At 40.6% G+C, this 20,218-nt stretch overlaps 1 protein-coding gene across 1 annotated transcript; it reads left to right on the top strand.

The window, feature by feature from the left end:
* Positions 1–3,641: 3,641 nt before the first annotated feature.
* LOC131928214 (cyclic AMP-responsive element-binding protein 3-like protein 1) lies at positions 3,642–16,920 on the top strand (the record flags this gene model as incomplete). Its single annotated transcript, XM_059284160.1, has 9 exons — positions 3,642–3,831; positions 7,235–7,501; positions 8,549–8,721; positions 12,147–12,290; positions 12,762–12,820; positions 13,140–13,208; positions 13,397–13,493; positions 14,966–15,146; positions 16,468–16,920. Coding segments are annotated over 9 exons (1,533 nt in total), but the record flags the coding sequence as incomplete, so codon positions are not given.
* Positions 16,921–20,218: the final 3,298 nt, after the last annotated feature.

Below are 20,218 nucleotides of genomic sequence, written 5' to 3'. Positions count from 1 at the left end.
TTATGAGTGTAAGACAATGCATGTAAATTTTCTCCTGTTGACAACTAGACTCGGGTCAATGTCAATGTTTGAATGTTTTATTTGTTTACATTGCAATTTTTCAGACATTCAACATTGCTCCCTCACAAAAGAGTTAATAGCTACTGCACATAAAGGGACGTTACCGATGTGAGACATGTTTACGTCCCGTTAACAACTAGACAAACTACAGGACATAGGACAAAATTTATAGTGTTCTGCCATTTGTGCATCAAATTTCTTGATTTAGCGCTACACACAGATTACCAAACTTGCTTGTCTATAGAAGGCGTCAATGTGTGTGTGTATGTTTGTGTGCTTTTGTGTTGTCTGTCTGTGTGTGTGTGTGGGGGGGGGGGGGGTGCACTACTTATGCTGTGACAATGTGTATGACTTAATGTAAGTCAAATGAACTTCCACCCCTCACCCACCCAATGACTTGGTAACCTCCAACCCTCACCCAACCCATGACGATAACTTCCACCCCTCACCAGCTGTTATAGACGCATCTTTGTCGAGCTGCCATTGTATAACCACCAGATCATTTGACGGTTGCCATGGTAACACGGAAGCGAAAACCCGTTATGGTTGACTTGAGAGAATTTCGGTCATATTTTTAAGCAATGCGGGTCTAAAGACGTTCGTTACAATAGAGTTAAGGCTAGAGTTTAAAAAATGATTTAAATGTTTACATAAAACACATACACATATATATATATATATATATATATATATATATATATATATATATATATATATATATATATATATATATATATAAATATATATATATATATATATATATATATATATATATATCAGTATATACAAATGTACAATTATATCAGTATCAACAGCATGAAAGCATAAAGTGATTAAGAAGTTTTATGGGGGGGGGGGGGGGGGGGGGCGACGACCACTACTTATGTTAGCCTTTCAGGTTAGTGCTTTACGCTTGTAATGATGAAGTAAATGTCAAGGTCGGTCCCATCTAATGAACTTGCGTGTTTCACATGAACGTGTAAATGTTCATCCCCCAGTTAGCCAGGTTTTTACACACAAGCCGGCCAGTGAACAAATAGATGAAACAAATAACGTGACACGGTGTGACGGGCTGGGCTTACACGGGGATAAACCACAGGTAGACCTCGCCCCCAGGCTCGGATAGTGATCAGATACACCACAACACACCAGTCTCTAACTGAACAGATAATGGTCTTTATTTTACATTCATCTTAAACATGGTCTTATTTTTTCAACATTTAATAGATAATGATAGTCTCACTTTCTCAAGTTTAAAGTCATAGAACTATTATGTAATAATTCGGCGTTAGCGCTCCAACTTTGAGTGAGTCGGTAATTTATTGCATTCATGTGTCTAGTCCCTTGATGGATTTGTGCTGACGGCGTAGTTCACATCTTGTTATGTTGGTAATGTCCCTTGCTTTTGTCGGTAATGTCCCTTGTCTGTGGCGGTAATGTCCTTACCTTGTGGCGGTAATGTCCCTTGTGTGTGGCGGTAATGTCCCTTGCTTTTGTCGGTAATGTCCCTTGCTTTTGTCGGTAATGTCCCTTGCTTCGATAATGTCCCTTGCTTGTCTGTGTAAAGTCCATTCTCTCATGTTGTCGATGTTTTGAGTCGTGTGCATGATGAATGTGAATATACGTTGCATGTTTTACTGTTCTTAAGTGTGTATGTGTGTGGGGGGGGGGGGGGAAGAAGACGACCTGGGAGTTTTGTGTCTGTACTAGCACGACATTAACGGCCCTCCCCAACAGACCGTGTCTACACACCTGTAGAGCACAGGTACCTGAGACAGCCATTGAACACCTCAATTACCTGAATGCACTCGGTACTCGAACATGTCCCTCTTGTAGTCGGCCATCTAGGGGCCACTAGAGCCACGGTATGGCCCACAATTTAAACAACACGGTATTGGCCCACAATTTAAACAACACGGTATTGGCCCACAATTTAGATAGGGACGATTTCAGTGTTGAAATAAGGCCTTGGTTTTCTTGTAACCCCGAGTGCTACAAGTTACAAGTTTATTTTATCAGTTTTTGACACGGGGCGGTCTAATGCCTCTAATGACTGACTGACCGGCAGGACTTGGCGGTCTCAGACATGTCGGTGTGGTCAGATGGATGTTGGTGGGGTGGGGGGGGCACACACCTTGTATGTGCTGTTTGGGAGACTTATCTTCTGTAAGGCACCGGTGTGCTGTGTTTCCGGATGTCAGTGCTACCTGTTCCCCAGAACCCAACCCGGAAGTGGTGAAACCGTACGGCGTAGTGATCCTGTCCCAGTTTCCGTCTGGGTGGGGTTCACACGGTAGTTGTTCTACTGACTGGTCCCAGAGTGTGGAAATCTTATCGTGTGCTATTTTTACCTGGGTCCCAGTGGTGTCGTCACGACATCATGTGGGGGGGGGGGGGCATGTCCCACGGTATTGGGACTGTACACCCATTGAGTTTCTTTCATAGTGACAAATCTCACTGCGTGCCTATCAATCCTGCTATTTATAGATGACACAGTTTCAGTCATAGCTTGTCATTTGTAATAAGTACCCACTTAATTAAAACACTAGTTTGGTCAGTGATGGGAATATCAGTGACCATCAAGTAGTTGGTCAGTTGGAGAAAAGAGCTTGACCTGCGTGTTAGTTTTACCGGAGGTTGTAAGCAGTTGAATCGGCGTCTGTATATTTTTTGACAGCTTCCAATTCCTTCAATTACCATGACAAAGCCAAATAGCATTCAGAAACTGTGACACTCTAGCTGCAGGTTTACACTCTAGCTGCAGGTTGACACTCTAGCAGCAGGTTGACACTCTAGCAGCAGGTTGACACTCTAGCCGTAGGTTGACACTCTAGCTGTAGGTTTACACTCTAGCTGTAGTCCCTTAAATGAGCCACACCACCCCGTGTAGCAGCAGAGAGCCGTCCACATCCAGCTAGTTACAACTCCATGACCCACAGTTACACACAGGTGGGCGTGGCTGTTGCAAATGTTGTATGGTGAGGATGTGTACACTGTACAAGTGAACAGCTACCGTTCGCTCGTCTCGCCTGACTGGTCTGCTGCCATCTTGTAAAACCTTGTGGGTGGCGGGGGTGCAATACCCCACGTGATGGCACTTTACAACACTCTTGTAACACTGGCATTATTCTTTAGGCTCGGGATGGTTCAAGTGTTTTTAGACTAACTCTAGTCAACTAGTCTGATGTTTACATGCCCATTGCCTCGGTTATAATTGATGTATTAAAGTCAGTGGCGTAGCGACCCTTCCCGGCGCCCGGGGACAAACGTTTCGATTTGCACCCCCCCCCCCCCTCGAGATTTCGATTTGCACCCCCCCCCCTCAAACTTTCGATTTGCACCCCCCCTCAACCTTTCAATTTATTTTTCCAACCCATTTTGGCGCCCCCTAAGGTCGGCGCCCGGGGACATATGTCGTCCCCCCCCCCGCTACGCTACTGATTAAAGTCTTAGGTTAGCCAACAGACTGCCGGGCTTTAGTTAAACAATACATACATCTATAATGGATAGAGCTAGTGCCCCCCCCCACAGTAGTTAAACCTCCCCTAGCACAACTAACCTCTTACCTTTGACCCCCACAGGGCGGCTTCCCGACCCCCGAAGACGAAGGCTACGAAAACGACTGGCTGAACACGTTCCTGGATGACCCTGTGCTCAACGACAAGATGATGACCGACGCCATGAACCCGCCCTGCATCAAGGCCGAACACAGCTACAGCATCAACGACAACGAACTGGGCTCACCCATGGACGGACTCAACAGTACGGAAGGTGAGGGTTGGTCCCGCACGGTACAACTCACACGTCAACTTGACATCAGCTATGGCTGGCTGTCCCAACTAGCTATGGCTGGCTGTCCCAACTAGCTATGGCTGGCTGTCCCAACTAGCTATGGCTGGCTGGCTGTCCCAACTAGCTATGGCTGGCTGTCTGTCCCAACTAGCTATGGCTGTCTGTCCCAACTAGCTATGGCTGGCTGTCCCAACTAGCTATGGCTGGCTGTCCCAACTAGCTATGGCTGGCTGGCTGTCCCAACTAGCTATGGCTGGCTGTCTGTCCCAACTAGCTATGGCTGTCTGTCCCAACTAGCTATGGCTGGCTGTCCCAACTAGCTATGGCTGGCTGTCTGTCCCAACTAGCTATGGCTGGCTGGCTGTCCCAACTAGCTATGGCTGGCTGTCTGTCCCAACTAGCTATGGCTGTCTGTCCCAACTAGCTATGGCTGGCTGTCTGTCCCAACTAGCTATGGCTTGCTGTCTGTCCCAACTAGCTATGGCTGGCTGGCTGTCCCAACTAGCTATGGCTGGCTGTCCCAAATAGCTATGGCTGTCTGTCTGTCCGCCCCAACTAGCTATGGCTGTCTCCCGTCCCAACTAGCTATGGCTGTCTCCCGTCCCAACTAGCTATGGCTGGCTGTCCCAACTAGCTATGGCTGGCTGGCTGTCCCAACTAGCTATGGCTGGCTGTCTGTCCCAACTAGCTATGGCTGTCTGTCCCAACTAGCTATGGCTGGCTGTCTGTCCCAACTAGCTATGGCTGTCTGTCCCAACTAGCTATGGCTGGCTGTCTGTCCCAACTAGCTATGGCTTGCTGTCTGTCCCAACTAGCTATGGCTGGCTGGCTGTCCCAACTAGCTATGGCTGGCTGTCCCAAATAGCTATGGCTGTCTGTCTGTCCGCCCCAACTAGCTATGGCTGTCTCCCGTCCCAACTAGCTATGGCTGTCTCCCGTCCCAACTAGCTATGGCTGTCTCCCGTCCCAACTAGCTATGGCTGGCTGTAGTTACAGCTCCTAGCATCAAACAGTTTTAGCAATCTGACGATCACGTTGGTTGAAGCCTAACCAACCTGCACGCCCTGCTCAAATCTATCAAGTTTTCTAAGTCTTCGGACTGGTCAGCTGCTACAGGAAACTACTTCCGGTCTTGGCCAGAAGTCCAACGAGTGCCCGAATCGTTGAGTTGATGAAAACATTTGGTCCCGTTATGGAGCTAGGCTGAGTTGCCAGTTGGTATTTTTTGTAGAGAGCAGCTCCTGTTGGCTGAATGACAAGTTGTTCATGTCTCGGTGCTCCTGACACGGTGCTACTGTCACGGTGCACGATGCTACTGTCACGGTGCTACTGTCACGGTACTACTGTTACGGTGCTACTGTCACGGTGCTACTGTCACTGTGCTACTGTCACGGTGCTACTGACACGGTGCTACTGCCATCAAAGATCTGTATTGCCAGTCCACACGTGACCCCTCACTAAAACCATTTGCTGGATGACACCAAGTTCGTAGCACGCCCACTTTCCTGTGGGCAGCCATGATAATTTAGTAGAGCTTCCTGCTGATGTCATCGCCGGGGGAGCGCGTCATCTTCTGCTTCCGTTCATTGATCGATGTTTTATCAATGGAAACAAACAGATGACGTCAGGTCCTCTGTCACACGCCCACGTAAAACTATCATCTGTCACGTAGCGTGATCGTATGTCACTTGACCACGGAGAGCGATCTTTCTGTCCCGTGACCACATTTCTTTATAAGAACTATTTGAATTTCACAGTTTCTGCTGAATCAGCTAATATTATAAACCACATTTAAACCTCCCACGCTCGTTGCATCTTTAAACCGATGGGAACATTTCAAGGCCGGTAACATTGATCTGGTACAGGGAAATAACCGGGACTCAATTTTAAACCTAAAGGGGAGTAATCCACCCTGAGGCTTGCGTAACGTAATTAATTTTGCCTCGTCAAACAGATGTGTCTGGCCGAATTACCCAGGGAACCCCCCCCCCCCCCCCCGAGATTCTCGTCCAATCGCGTTCTCGTCACTGGCGTGTAAATCAAGTGACGCACACCAGTCTGTCTTTGGTTGTGGATCGAATCCGTCTAGTACCCTGCTGACCACATGGCAGACAACTGCTGTCCCCCCCCCCACACCCCTCCAGACAGACAACTGCTGACCACGCCCCTAGGGAGTTGACTCCCCCTTTACATAAAATGGGTTTAGTTGTGGCCGTTAAAGGTAGCAGACGTCAGAGATACGTGAAATGTTTCAGTCACTCGAGTTGTCTAGCCGGCCATTATGACGGCTTACATTGATATCTGACGTATTGGCTGACCCCCCCCCCCCCCACTCCCCCCAAATTTGGACTTTTGGTGACCCCTGGTGAGTGGAGCACGTTTTGTTAACTATGTCAAGATATACCCAGGTCACGTGACCCAACAGCAGGTCACATGACATTTTCTTGTGTTTACCTGTAAATGTATGTAAAGTTCAGCAGGTCGTAAGGTTAACACTTCCTTCATCTTTTTTAAAAAATCTGTCTAGCAATGTGGACACATGTGGAGTCTAGTAATGTGGACACATGTGGAGTCTAGTAATGTGGACGCGTGTGGATACATGTGGAGTCTAGTAATGTGGACGCGTGTGGATACATGCACATGGTGCTTTATTTAAATCTGAGTCTAGTTGTGTGTACACGAGTCTAGTCGTGTGTAGTTGTGTACACATGTACATATTTCTGTGAGTTGCTGCTGCATGTCTGTCGTACTGTGTCAGCAGACGGCTAATGTCTTCTGCTACATCCCGCCCTATAAGTTATGGCACAGCTCTAATCCTAACCGCAATACCAATACTAATGTATGTATCTTATCAAAAAGTTCAAATTCCGTGCCAGGAGGATCGTCGTATTTTGTTTACGATGTTTCGATTATCAGTGCGTGGCCTCGTTGTTGTAGAAAAACGTCACCCAAACGACCCCGCTAATAAACAATGACGTCAGAAGTTTAATCGTTGACGTCTGCTTAATGTGCCTGTGACGTGAGAGCTATTGAACCTGCTGTGGTCAGTTGGCTGGTAGTCTGTGGGTCAGCTGATACACGCACACACAAACACACGCACGAATCTGATGTTATTCTCACATCACACTTACGTCCAACCAACTTGTTGACAGATATATGTGGCTCTGTGGGTCACTTGCTGTTCCAAATTCCAACAACAGATGTGTTCCCCATCCCCACCACCACTTGCCTTTTGTTTCTCAATCAGTGTTTCTTTCACAAGGGGGGGAGGGACGGACACTTATAAAAAATATATTTTCTATGTAAATTCTATTACCATGTCTAAAATCAACACTGTACTCAACAAGTCACCACACACCTGCATTATTTTACCTGCTTCCAGAAATGGACGCGGATATTTTCTCCAACAGCACAGCCCTGGACCTGACGATGAAAACCAACGTAAAGTGTGAGCAGACGACCAACCCTGACACGTTCCTGACGGCACCCACAGCCACCACATTCAGCATCCCCTCCCAGCGGCAACCCACCATCATCGTCACCACCACATCAGCCCCCGCCTACTTCACCACAGAGACCATCACCTGCTCCAACATTGAGATCAAGGAGGAGGAGACTGAGGGCCTAGACCCAGCCAGCGAACAAACAGGTAGTTTTACACACAGGTAGTTTTATAAACAGGTAGTTTTATAAACAGGTAGTTTTATAAACAGGTAGTTTTACACACAGGTAGTTTTACACACAGGTAGTTTTATAAACAGGTAGTTTTATAAACAGGTAGTTTTACAAACAGGTAGTTTTACAAGCAGGTAGTTTTATAAACAGGTAGTTTTATAAACAGGTAGTTTTATAAACAGGTAGTTTTATAAACAGGTAGTTTTATAAACAGGTAGTTTTATAAATAGGTAGTTGTATAAACAGGTAGTTTTATAAACAGGTAGTTTTACACACAGGTAGTTTTACACACAGGTAGTTTTATAAACAGGTAGTTTTATAAACAGGTAGTTTTATAAACAGGTAGTTTTATAAACAGGTAGTTTTATAAACAGGTAGTTTTATAAGCAGGTAGTTTTATAAGCAGGTAGTTTTATAAGCAGGTAGTTTTATAAACAGGTAGTTTTATAAACAGGTAGTTTTATAAACAGGTAGTTTTATAAACAGGTAGTTTTATAAACAGGTAGTTTTATAAACAGGTAGTTTTGACTAAGCTTACCTGACCCCCTGGACTAAGCTTACCTGACCCCCTGGACTAACCTTACCTGACCCCCTGGACTAACCTTACCTGACCCCCTGGACTAAGCTTACCTGACCCCCTGGACTAAGCTTACCTGACCCCCTGGACTAAGCTTACCTGACCCCTGGACTAAGCTTACCTGACCCCCTGGACTAAGCTTACCTGACCCCCTGGACTAAGCTTACCTGACCCCTGGACTAAGCTTACCTGACCCCCTGGACTAAGCTTACCTGACCCACTGGACTAAGCTTACCTGACCTCTGGACTAAGCTTACCTGACCCACTGGACTAAGCTTACCTGACCCCCTGGACTAAGCTTACCTGACCCCCTGGACTAAGCTTACCTGACCCACTAGACTAAGCTTACCTGACCCCCTGGACTAAGCTTACCTTACCCCCTGGACTAAACTAACCTGACCCCCCCCCTGCCACAATGCCTGACCAACTGACCATCTCTTTCAGTCAAGCTGGAGTCCATCATGCTGCCACCTACACCACCTGGCAGTTCTGGCAGTGACAGTGACGGCAGCCAAAGCCCCCAGCGGTCTGCCCCATCAAGCCCCATCAGACAAACCTACAGACACAGCTCACCCCTTTCAGGAAAACCTTACGCTCAACCACTTTTTGTCAACCCAGTAAGTTTTTTAATCACGTATAGCTGTATGTAGCCTGTAATCAGCCACATATAGTCTGTATGTAGCCTGTAATCAGCCACATATAGCCTGTATGTAGCCTGTAATCACATATATAGCCTGTATGTAGCCTGTAATCAGCCATATATAGTCTGTATGTAGCCTGTAATCACATATATAGCCTTATGATGAATCTTTACCACTTCACATTATTGAATTGTACCAAGTTTTTCACTCACTTTTGATGGGTGAGTGATCAGTTGACAGGTGAGTGATTGTGTTCAGGTGTGTTTGTGTAGTACACATGGCACTTACACACCTACCTGTAAGAATGGCAGTTGTGCAACTAATGGCTTAATGTCATCATGACCTGTCTTAAACCACCACTCGCCACCCCCACCCCTCTCCCTGTCACTAGCATTACACAACATGTAAACAATCCAAAATTTTATTCAAATTAATCTCCATCAAGTTTACCTGTGTGTGTGTAGTTTAATCTCCATCAAGTCTACCTGTGTGTGTGTAGTTTAATCTCCATCAAGTCTACCTGTATGTGTGTAGTTTAATCTCCATCAAGTCTACCTGTGTGTGTGTAGTTTAATCTCCATCAATTCTACCTGTGTGTGTGTAAGTCTACCTGTGTGTGTGTAGTTTAATCTCCATCAAGTCTATCTGTATGTGTGTAGTTTAATCTCCATCAAGTCTACCTGTATGTGTGTAGTTTAATCTCCATCAAGTCTACCTGTATGTGTGTAGTTTAATCTCCATCAAGTCTACCTGTATGTGTGTGTGTAGTTTAATCTCCATCAAGTCTACCTGCGTGTGTGTAGTTTAATCTCCATCAAGTCTGTGTGTGTGTAGTTTAATCTCCATCAAGTCTACCTGTATGTGTGTAGTTTAATCTCCATCAAGTCTGTGTGTGTGTGTAGTTTAATCTCCATCAAGTCTACCTGTATGTGTGTAGTTTAATCTCCATCAAGTCTACCTGCGTGTGTGTAGTTTAATCTCCATCAAGTCTGTGTGTGTGTGTAGTTTAATCTCCATCAAGTCTACCTGTGTGTGTGTAGTTTAATCTCCATCAAGTCTACCTGTATGTGTGTGTGTAGTTTAATCTCCATCAAGTCTACCTGTATGTGTGTGTGTAGTTTAATCTCCATCAAGTCTACCTGTGTGTGTGTAGTTTAATCTCCATCAAGTCTACCTGTGTGTGTGTGTGTGTGTGTAGTTTAATCTCCATCAAGTCTACCTGTGTGTGTGTGTGTGTGTGTGTAGTTTAATCTCCATCAAGTCTACCTGTATGTGTGTGTGTAGTTTAATCTCCATCAAGTCTACCTGTGTGTGTGTAGTTTAATCTCCATCAAGTCTACCTGTGTGTGTGTGTGTGTGTGTGTAGTTTAATCTCCATCAAGTCTACCTGTGTGTGTGTGTGTGTGTGTGTAGTTTAATCTCCATCAAGTCTACCTGCGTGTGTGTAGTTTAATCTCCATCAAGTCTACCTGTGTGTGTGTGTGTGTGTGTGTAGTTTAATCTCCATCAAGTCTACCTGCGTGTGTGTAGTTTAATCTCCATCAAGTCTACCTGTATGTGTAGTATAGTTTCCCGGATGTTTACTTTTGTACCTGGAACATTACTTAGGGAGGGTTTGAGTGTGGGTGGGGGGTGAAACAAATGGGAGAAGAAGCCGCATGACTAACTGTCTATTAATGCCATACAGACCATAACTGTCTATTAATGCCATACAGATTAGTTTGAAGTCTTTTTGTTCAGCTGAGATAACAATTTTAATTTAAATAGATCACAGTTACTAAAAAAAAAGGTTTATGTGTGGCAATTTGTGGGTATGTTTGTACAACCACATGGGCTGTACAACCACATGGGCTGTACAACTTCATGGGCTGTACAACTTCATGGGCTGTACAACTTCATGGGCTGTACAACTTCATGGGCTGTACAACTTCATGGGCTGTACAACTTCATGGGCTGTACAACTTCATGGGCTGTACAACTTCATGGGCTGTACAACTTCATGGGCTGTACAACCACATGGGCTGTACAACCACGCTGTACCACCACATGTGGTATACACCACACTAGACTCAGTGTCCCACCTGTGGAGTCTAGACATGAGGTTGTGTGCTGTCACCTGTAGTTTCCCTGACCCATTTGTTTATCTCCTTATGTAGGAGACCAGCTTGGTCAAAATCTTTACTCATCCCTGGTGTTTCTTACTAGATTCTCTGTGGTCAGACCATAACTTACCTACACTTAGACCCCCACACACATAGACCCACTTCCCACACATAGACCCACCCCACACACACACATAGACCCACCCCACACACATACACACAGACCCACTCTCCACACATACCCACCGTACACCAGCTCCCCTTCTCCTCACTGTAGCTGACGTTGAGAGAATAGACAGAAGGTAGCAGCAAGTTCTAGGCCCTATATAATGTCCCTGTTTACCTTGTATAATACTCTTTGATGACCTACATCAGAAGCCTGTAATACTTTAATTGATGACCTACATTAAATACCTGATTTACTTACACATCATTGAACAGTGGCTCAGCCAATAGCCAGGATTTTTGGGGGATGTTAACTATAAGGTTTCAGATTATATATATATATATATATATATATATATATATATATATATATATATATATATATATATATATATATATATATATATATATATATATAATCATTATGTTTTTGAGAAAGTAAAGTGTTATGCTATTGGCTATTTGAACTATTTAAAATTAAAATCAGCATGAGCTATGTGTCACCTTAAGTTAACTTAAAAACAAGATAGTTGTCATATTTTAGGGGGGGGGGGTCTAAACCCAAAACACCTTCTGCCTACACCACTGTCATTGAATGAACTTTGACCCCTGGCATCTGCTGAAACCACATCTAAACTGCTGCTCCAAAAATGTGATCAAAGATCTGGTACCTTGTGGGTGTCAATGTATTGCAGGTTTCATCACTCCTCTATCCATACATTTACCAGGCAACTGTTTGCACCCTTTAACTAAGGTTGTTAACCCTTTAACTAAGGTTGTTAACCCTTTAACTAAGCTTGTTAACCCTTTAACTAAGGTTGTTAACCCTTTAACTAAGGTTGTTAACCCTTTAACTAAGGTTGTTAACCCTTTAACTAAGCTTGTTAACCCTTTAACTAAGGTTGTTAACCCTTTAACTAAGGTTGTTAACCCTTTAACTAAGGTTGCTAACCCTTTAACTAAGCTTGTTAACCCTTTAACTAAGGTTGTTAACCCTTTAACTAAGGTTGCTAACCCTTTAACTAAGCTTGTTAACCCTTTAACTAAGGTTGTTAACCCTTTAACTAAGCTTGTTAACCCTTTAACTAAGGTTGTTAACCCTTTAACTAAGGTTGTTAACCCTTTAACTCCCAGATTTCGCAGTCGGGAGTTTTGATCCTGTCTGAGGAAGAGAAGAGGACGTTGATATCCGAGGGCTACCCCATCCCCACCAAACTCCCACTCACCAAGCAGGAGGAAAAGAATCTGAAGAAAATCCGCAGGAAAATTAAAAACAAGGTAAGACCACTCTCAAGATTGTTCATAGCAAAAGTTCACAGTGTGCTAGACAATAGTTCACACCCTCCCCCCAACAGCTGAGTTTTACCTTAGCATCCCTATTTAAAAAAATATATGTAACAAGTTCATGGCATTTTTGAAAATCATCAACCAATGAGTTCTTTGAATAATATTAACATTTTCACCTCGGTTTTTTAAAACAAGTGTATCACAGTAGTTTGTTGTGTATCACACAATCACTTTAACTTTTTCAGTCATTTTAATACGTTTCCCTAAACCAGTTGAGCATTATGAAGAAGTAGGTCAAAGCTTGACCTAATTAAACAATTGATTATTGCTCAGCTTACCCCTGAGTCACTTGTTTAATTAGAAAAAAGATGATTTAAATAATTAGAACAATTGATCCTGTAAGAAAACAATGAAGTGATTGCATCAATTCTTGTTGGCCTAAAGGAAATTTCCTCTCCACAGATATCTGCTCAAGAAAGTCGCAGGAAGAAGAAAGAGTACCTCGAGGCTTTGGAAAAAAGGTGAAAGCATTTCTGTCTTCAAAGTACATACAATCGTATGTTGCTTCTCCTTACATATAATCGTATGTTGCTTCTCCTTACATACAATCGTATGTTGCTTCTCCTTAAATACAATCATATGTTGCTTCCTCTTACATACAATCATATGTTGCTTCTCCTTACATACAATCATATGTTGCTTCTCCTTACATACAATCATATGTTGCTTCACCTTACACTTCTTATATTGCCTCTTTTCTGGCTACCAGGATTTATTTAATCAATTTATCATTTTCTTTATTGTTCAATTTTCTTTATTGGATTTTTTCTCTGTTGTTAGGGTTGAAGCTTACAATCACGAGAACAACGATTTAAAGAAAAAAGTTGAAAATCTGGAAAACAATAATAGGTAACTGCTGTTTTCAACTGCTAGTATTGTTTGAGATCAATTTGTGTATAAATGGGTACAGTTGTACTTGGTTACATTTGTTGTAACTAGCATGAATGGGTCAATGATTGGAATGGGTCAATGATTGGAATGGGTCAATGATTGGAATGGGTAAATGATTGGCTAACTTATTGCTGGTCATCCTCCAGGTCATTGCTGGGTCAACTCCAAAAGCTACAGTCACTGGTCAGCAAAATGCCCAAAGCAGCAGCAGCTTCAGCAACACAAACAGGGACAGCATTGATGGTCAGTAGCTTGAGTTACCTCTAGTGACTGTTCCATTCACCCACCTCAACATGGATTCATTCACTTAAGTCCTGTCTAAAAAATAGGGCTGCCTACTTTTACTTTCTTATCTGACAAGTTTCACTCATGAATTATAGTGACCTGTTTACAAATGGTTCTCAATTTGCCTTGACTTATCAAAATAGCCTACCTATTATGCTTTTTTTGTAATCACAATTGGTCGAAAAAAAATGAATATTAATTAGTGTGAAAAGTGAATCGCTTTTAAAAGTCATTTACTTAAATTTAAAATAAAACACTATTACTACTGATATTTTTAATATAGTAGGCAGCTCTCTAAACCAAACTATTTTATTTCATCTGCACCATTTTTTTGGAAATATATTTTATTTTGGTAGAGGTGGTATTAACTCAGCCTACTCAGATTATAGTTTAATGTTGTATTTCATACCCCTTCATATTTGTACGTATACATAAACCTAGCATTCACCGTGATACATGGTACAGGGAATGTCTATTATCTTTACCCACCTTGGGGTGTATTTATTTCATACGTCTGTGTCTTTTATGTGACTATCACATCACCCCCCCCCCCCCTTCATCATCACCCATTTATTTGTTTACAAAGATATTGTGTTTTGGTTTTTTATTTTAATCTCTTGGTCATTGGATAAAATATATTGCTTACATTAGCCATGTTTGAGATGGTGGATATCAAGATGAACAATATGTTTAAATATCTGTTTGGAATTTAGTTGATTCCATTTTTTACAGTCATACTAATATATGACTTTATTTGCAAACTTATCTGACTTGATTTAAATTTAAATTTGACTTTACCTTGCTTAATATACATTTGAATAAACTTGTTTGGTATAAATTTTACTTAGATTAGAAAACGAATTTCTGATTTTGTTTTCAATTCTCTAGCACAGTGGGATGCATCAACAGTTGAAGATTAACTTTAACACAAGAAGATGTCTGTTGGATGTAAACTTACAACTATTTAAATTTTATTGAAATATTATAGAAGTCTGTCAAACAAAAGCCCAAAATTATTGTTCATCTTGTATATCCACCATCTCCAGAGGGACTGTGGTAAAGGCAGTGGTGGTGACTTCCATGTTTTACAGTAACTCACCCAGTGCTAGTGGTGACTTCCATGTTTTACAGTAACTCACACAGTGCTAGTGGTGACTTCCATGTTTTACAGTAACTCACACAGTGCTAGTGTTGACTTCCATGTTTTACAGTAACTCACACAGTGCTAGTGGTGACTTCCATGTTTTACAGTAACTCACCCAGTGCTAGTGGTGACTTCTATGTTTTACAGTAACTCACCCAGTACCAGTGGTGCTGAAGTTAGTTAAAAAACCTCAGTGACCTCAACCTTCCACACCAACACACAGCCACTTGCCAGATTTTTGTCTTGTAATGATGCTAACGAGGGCTGACCTCCTCCACCACTGCAGGTTCTAGTGTTTTGCTTTGCGGTGTTTCTGGGCAGCATGTCACCATCCAACCTAAACATTGGCTACTCCACCAAACCCCCCATGCTTGGATTTGTTCAACAACCAGTCTTGCCACAGAAGGAGATGGGACCTCGGATGATGACGGAGAATGACATGCCTAATCCGTACACGACCCCCAATTGTAAGTCTCCAGGTTATCCAGTCAGCCATTTCATTTGTTCACCTTTTTTTTATTTTACTTTAGTCAGATGTTATGTGACCTTGACCTTTTACTTTAGCCAGGTGTAACATGACCTTGACCTGGTACTATATTTGTCACTGGTAAGACTTGAGCTCATCCAGGTGGATGAGTTACCTGTGGGTTTTGTAAGCTGTGGGACCATTTACTAACCAACAAGTATTTTCACTTGAAAGTTAATGTATTATCATCAGCTCATTATCTTAAGCTCTTAATCTTTGTTTAGCTCTTCCTGCATATCACTTAAACACATTTTTTTCTTGTGTGCTAACATCATGTCCTGGACTTTCAGGCATCCAAGAATAAAAATTTCCTTCACTAGAGATAAATAAAGGTGTCTTAGGCAATAAAAACTTGACATTATTTATTGGCTGAATCAACAACAAAAAGAAAATAATTTGATAAAGTTTTTCTAAACTGTAGAAAATATTAAAAGTTGACTTTGTTGTGTTATCTGTTCTGGGCATAAGATCTATTTATAGAGGTAGTGAATCAATAAGAGAGCTGACTAGTCCATCTGTTGCAGCAAGTGATGTCATCAAACTCTAGTCTCTTCACAATTTACCCACATCATTAACTTTAGGTTACAAACATGTTTTTTCCCTTGTCAGGAGACATTTTTTGTTGGTAAACTAAAAACAGGAATTTAGTTTTCTAGTGAAATATTTCCTTTTTATTTTGAGATTTTTATTTAGACGTCTCTTGATTTGTTTGCGTGTTTTAGTAAAATCACACATCTGTTGATAATGTGATTTGTCTGTGTTTCAGTAAAATCACACATTTGTTGATAATGTGATTTGTCTGTGTTTCAGTAAAATCACACATCTGTTGATAATGTGATTTGTCTGTGTGTGTTTCAGTAAAATCACACATCTGTTGATAATGTGATTTGTCTGTGTGTGTTTCAGTAAAATCACACATCTGTTGATAATGTGATTTGTCTGTGTGTGTTTCAGTTAAATCACACATCTGTTGATAATGTGATTTGTCTGTGTTTCAGTAAAATCACACATTTGTTGATAATGTGATTTGTCTGTGTTTCAGTAAAATAACGCATTTGTTGATAATGTGATTTGTCTGTGTTTCAGTAAAATAACGCATTTGTTGATAATGTGATTTGTCTGTGTTTCAGTAAAATAACGCATTTGTTGATAATGTGATTTGTCTGTGTTTCAGTAAAATCACACATCTGTTGATAATGTGATTTGTCTGTGTTTCAGTACAATCACACATCTGTTTATAATGTGATTTGTCTGTGTTTCAGTAAAATCTCGTATGCTGATGTCTGTGGAGCAAGAGGACTACTGTGATGACTACCGGACGATGCCGTGGGAAAATGCTTTGTCTTGCCCCCTGTCAGACCAGGCTGTGGAGAAAACAAACCTGCCCAGTCCAGGCGTTGATTTGATGGGTGGGGCTGAGATTCTCCCAGGTGGCAAAACGACCCCCGACACAACTGTCATCATGGTTGTGGCTGCCAACATGGAGAACAACAGCGACGTCATGAGGGACTCGTACCGTCACAGCCCCGTCATGCCAGACATCAAGATGACACACCCGGATTTGTTGAAAAATGGAAGGATACACAACATGTCAGCAGAAATGGAAACTGCTTAGGTGAATTTATCAATTCTAAAACACGTAACCCACTAGAAAGTTGAATGTCATGATTTAGCCAACTTGACATAGTTTAAGACAATTAATAAACAAATTTATTTGTTAAAAATAGAGAGAAATATTAGAACTGAAAATCTCATAGCCCACAGGAGCTAGATGCAAATTTTAAATTCTTCCTTTGCATTTTTTCCTGCTTTTCTTTTTATTTGACTTATGAAATGTCCATAAAAATTATACTATTGTAACTATTTTTTCCTATAAAAATGGTGATGTTAATTTTAACATACTTTTTAACACACAAAATCTACTATTGATTTGCATGACAGCTACATGCTGAAGTAGATAAAAATGTGCATGCAAATTTTGACATGTGATTTTGTGATGTTTTCAGCATGCCACTTGCTGAATGTACATACCCTAATTGTACACATCATATTTTTTCTCTCAGTTCAAACTCATTTAACTTCAAACGTCTTTTTTCAACAAAAGTTGAAATACTTTTCACTGCCAGCCATATCTACACCAGTAACGACCACACGCTGAAACTAAATTTTAAAAACTAAAACCTTAGTGCACAGGTTGACTTTTGGGTTTCTAATTTTACTTCTCATCCAAAACATTTAAACATCCAAAAGATTTGAACATCCAAAAAATTTGAACATCCAAAAGATTTGAACATCCAAAAGATTTGAACATCATTTGAACCAAAATTTGTTTGCTGTTAAACTGAGCTGTTTCTGTTGGACCAACTGCTTTATTGTGATGAGTGTTGTTGAGGGGTGGGAGGCACACATTATGTGCTCATTATGCAAATGATTGGTTTGTTTTATTACATGACTTCATAAACTTCCATTTTCTCCTTTTTTTCATGGTCTTGATAGCAACACTGCCCTAGACAATTAGGCTCAATTAGTGCTGGGTACTGGAACGCGCCTGATTTTAAAATGTCTGACCAATGAACCAGTTTTTTTTATTTTTTCAGACATTTATCAAATGTCAACATTATTTTACTTTTTTTTTTTATTTGGGCACTAAAGTTAAATAGAACTTTGACTTCATTATAGAAGATCTTGTCTAACTTGTAAAGGTTAGAAATGGCTACAGATCTGAGTATTGAAAAAAAAAAATTAAACTTGGTTGAAGACCTGATTTTCTTTTGTTCATTGAAAAAGGCAGTAAAATAATTAGTTAGAGAAATGTAAGAGCACTATATTTCGTCTCACCCCTTCATGTGTTGCATGAACTTACAAGAGAATCCCCCCCAAACCTGAAGGGAACACCTGAGACTAAATATCCATGCTTGGTCCAGTGAATTTTTTTTACATTGATTTTTGACTTGTATATTATTGCCGTCCAGTGTTTAAGTTAAAATCATCTTCATCCCAATTTCTCATATCAAGTTTGACCAGTGGTCAGTGAAAATTATAGGGTAAAACTTTCATTTCTCACTTTATTCAAATTTGGGGTTGAGGGGTGGGGGGAGGTTGATGTAGTGTGAGAATTTAAAATCATTTCTGGCAATAGCTCTGATCCCAGTATTCTACGAGTTTTTCTACTTTTTTTATCCAAATATTTTATAATGGTTCATTGGTCCCTCAGTCCAGCTGTCCTTTGGTTAAGTCAGTCACACGATGATGCAACTGTTTCCCATGGACAATGATGGAACTGACCAATGGTGTGGTAACATTTAGCTGTAGAACTGGGGTTTTATTTATGCTTTCATTGGTCAGTGTTTTATTAGCAAATGTTTGTTGGTTTTTGTTTTATGTTGGTGATGATTTTATCAGTAACTCTGTCTGATTCCTCTACTAAGTGTTAATACAAAATTTTAAAGCATTTTTGCACCCCCCATCAATGTTATTTTTATAGAAAAAAATATATTTTAATTGGCTGCAATTAGATTTTTATCTTTGAACTTAAGATTTTTACTGTCTTTTTTCTAAACAAACCCCCCCCCCCCCCCCATCTGCAAATATTATTTTGTAATTTAATTTGTCTTAGGGTCTGTGCTTTATTCTCAGCATTTTTCTTCCCTGTTTTTAATTTCCTCGTCCATGTTTGTAACAAGTTGACCAGAATGGCATTGTCTTTAAATATAGCACTGACAAAGCATTTATGTTTCAGTGTTGATTTTGAAATACATTTCATGTTTTATAGCACACGTTACTTTATACTAGGCCTTAGGATTCAGAGATTATTTTCTCTGTACTTTACTATTTTAATTTGATGTAAAACCAAATTTTAAAATAGCCTATCCTGTTTTATACTACTAGTTCTTTGTTTTTAAATACCACAAATAATTTTTCCTTCTCCAGTAATTAATTGCAGATAGCTAGGATTGATAAAAAAAATGTGTTACGTTAAAATTGCTTGGCTCAAAATTTCGTCCTACTTTTTTCATAATGTATGCATTGATAAAATGCTTTTTTTCACAGGAGAGGTATTTGTGTCCGTATCATTATCATACACAGGATAGTTGGTTTTTGTGTTCAGGGTGGTGTCTCTAAGATTTTGAATGTCAATTTAATAAATGTAGTATTTATTTATATTTATTTTAACCATGTGAATGCTAAATTTAGATTTGCAACTGGATGTAACTTAATGGGATTTCCCCAGTAGTTTTAAATCAACTTTTATTCTCTTAGTGTAGTATTCATGTCTCAGAACTCTGGGTCTTTCATAGCATTAGATTCATTTTAACAATTATGTTGAGAATTTAAAAAAAATAGTTTCACTATATTTTTGTATATATAAAATTAAATTATAAAAAGTAAAGGGGAGAGAATAGTTTTACTAGAATTATGTTTTAAAATTGTGAAAAACTTGAGTGATAAAAAGTGCAAAGATATTTTCACTTTATTCAATTGTGATGTCTATTTCTCTTTTACTTATTTAACTCATTTATATTATGTTTGATGGGGAATATGAATACTTATTGTACAATAGTCACTAGAGGCCATGATTTGATTGTCACCATTGGTGCCTTGAGTTTGGTAAACTGCCCTCTTTCATCATCACAGACTGAATTTTTTTTTGCCAATAGCTGCAAGTGATATAAGAAAAAATAATTTGTTAGGGAGAGCTTGTGGTTGATGTGTGCGTACTTGCTAGTCATTTTCATCTTCATTTCTTTTTATCTAACTGCGCCTGTCAGTTAGATGAGGCATTGTTTCTTCTTGTTGTTTGACCTTCCAACTTGTGGACGTACTGTGACCCATCACATGATGTTGTATTGGTAAAGTTATTTGATTAAAAAGTATTCTGCTGTTGCGCTGTCCTTTCCAATTTAAATCTGCTTTATGAATTTTGGAACTATGACACATTTAAAGGATGTGTCCTGTGAAGTGTAATCATCTTTCTCAAAACATTGTATCTGTCAAATCATTCAGTCTGTCAAA

This window comes from Physella acuta, unplaced genomic scaffold (genome assembly GCF_028476545.2).
Source record: "Physella acuta isolate Inbredline_101_S28 unplaced genomic scaffold, ASM2847654v3 ptg001477l, whole genome shotgun sequence".
NCBI classification, from domain to species: domain Eukaryota; kingdom Metazoa; phylum Mollusca; class Gastropoda; family Physidae; genus Physella; species Physella acuta.
The sequence above is the reverse complement of the archived record's forward strand: the minus strand, read 5'-3'. Positions and strand labels throughout refer to the sequence as shown.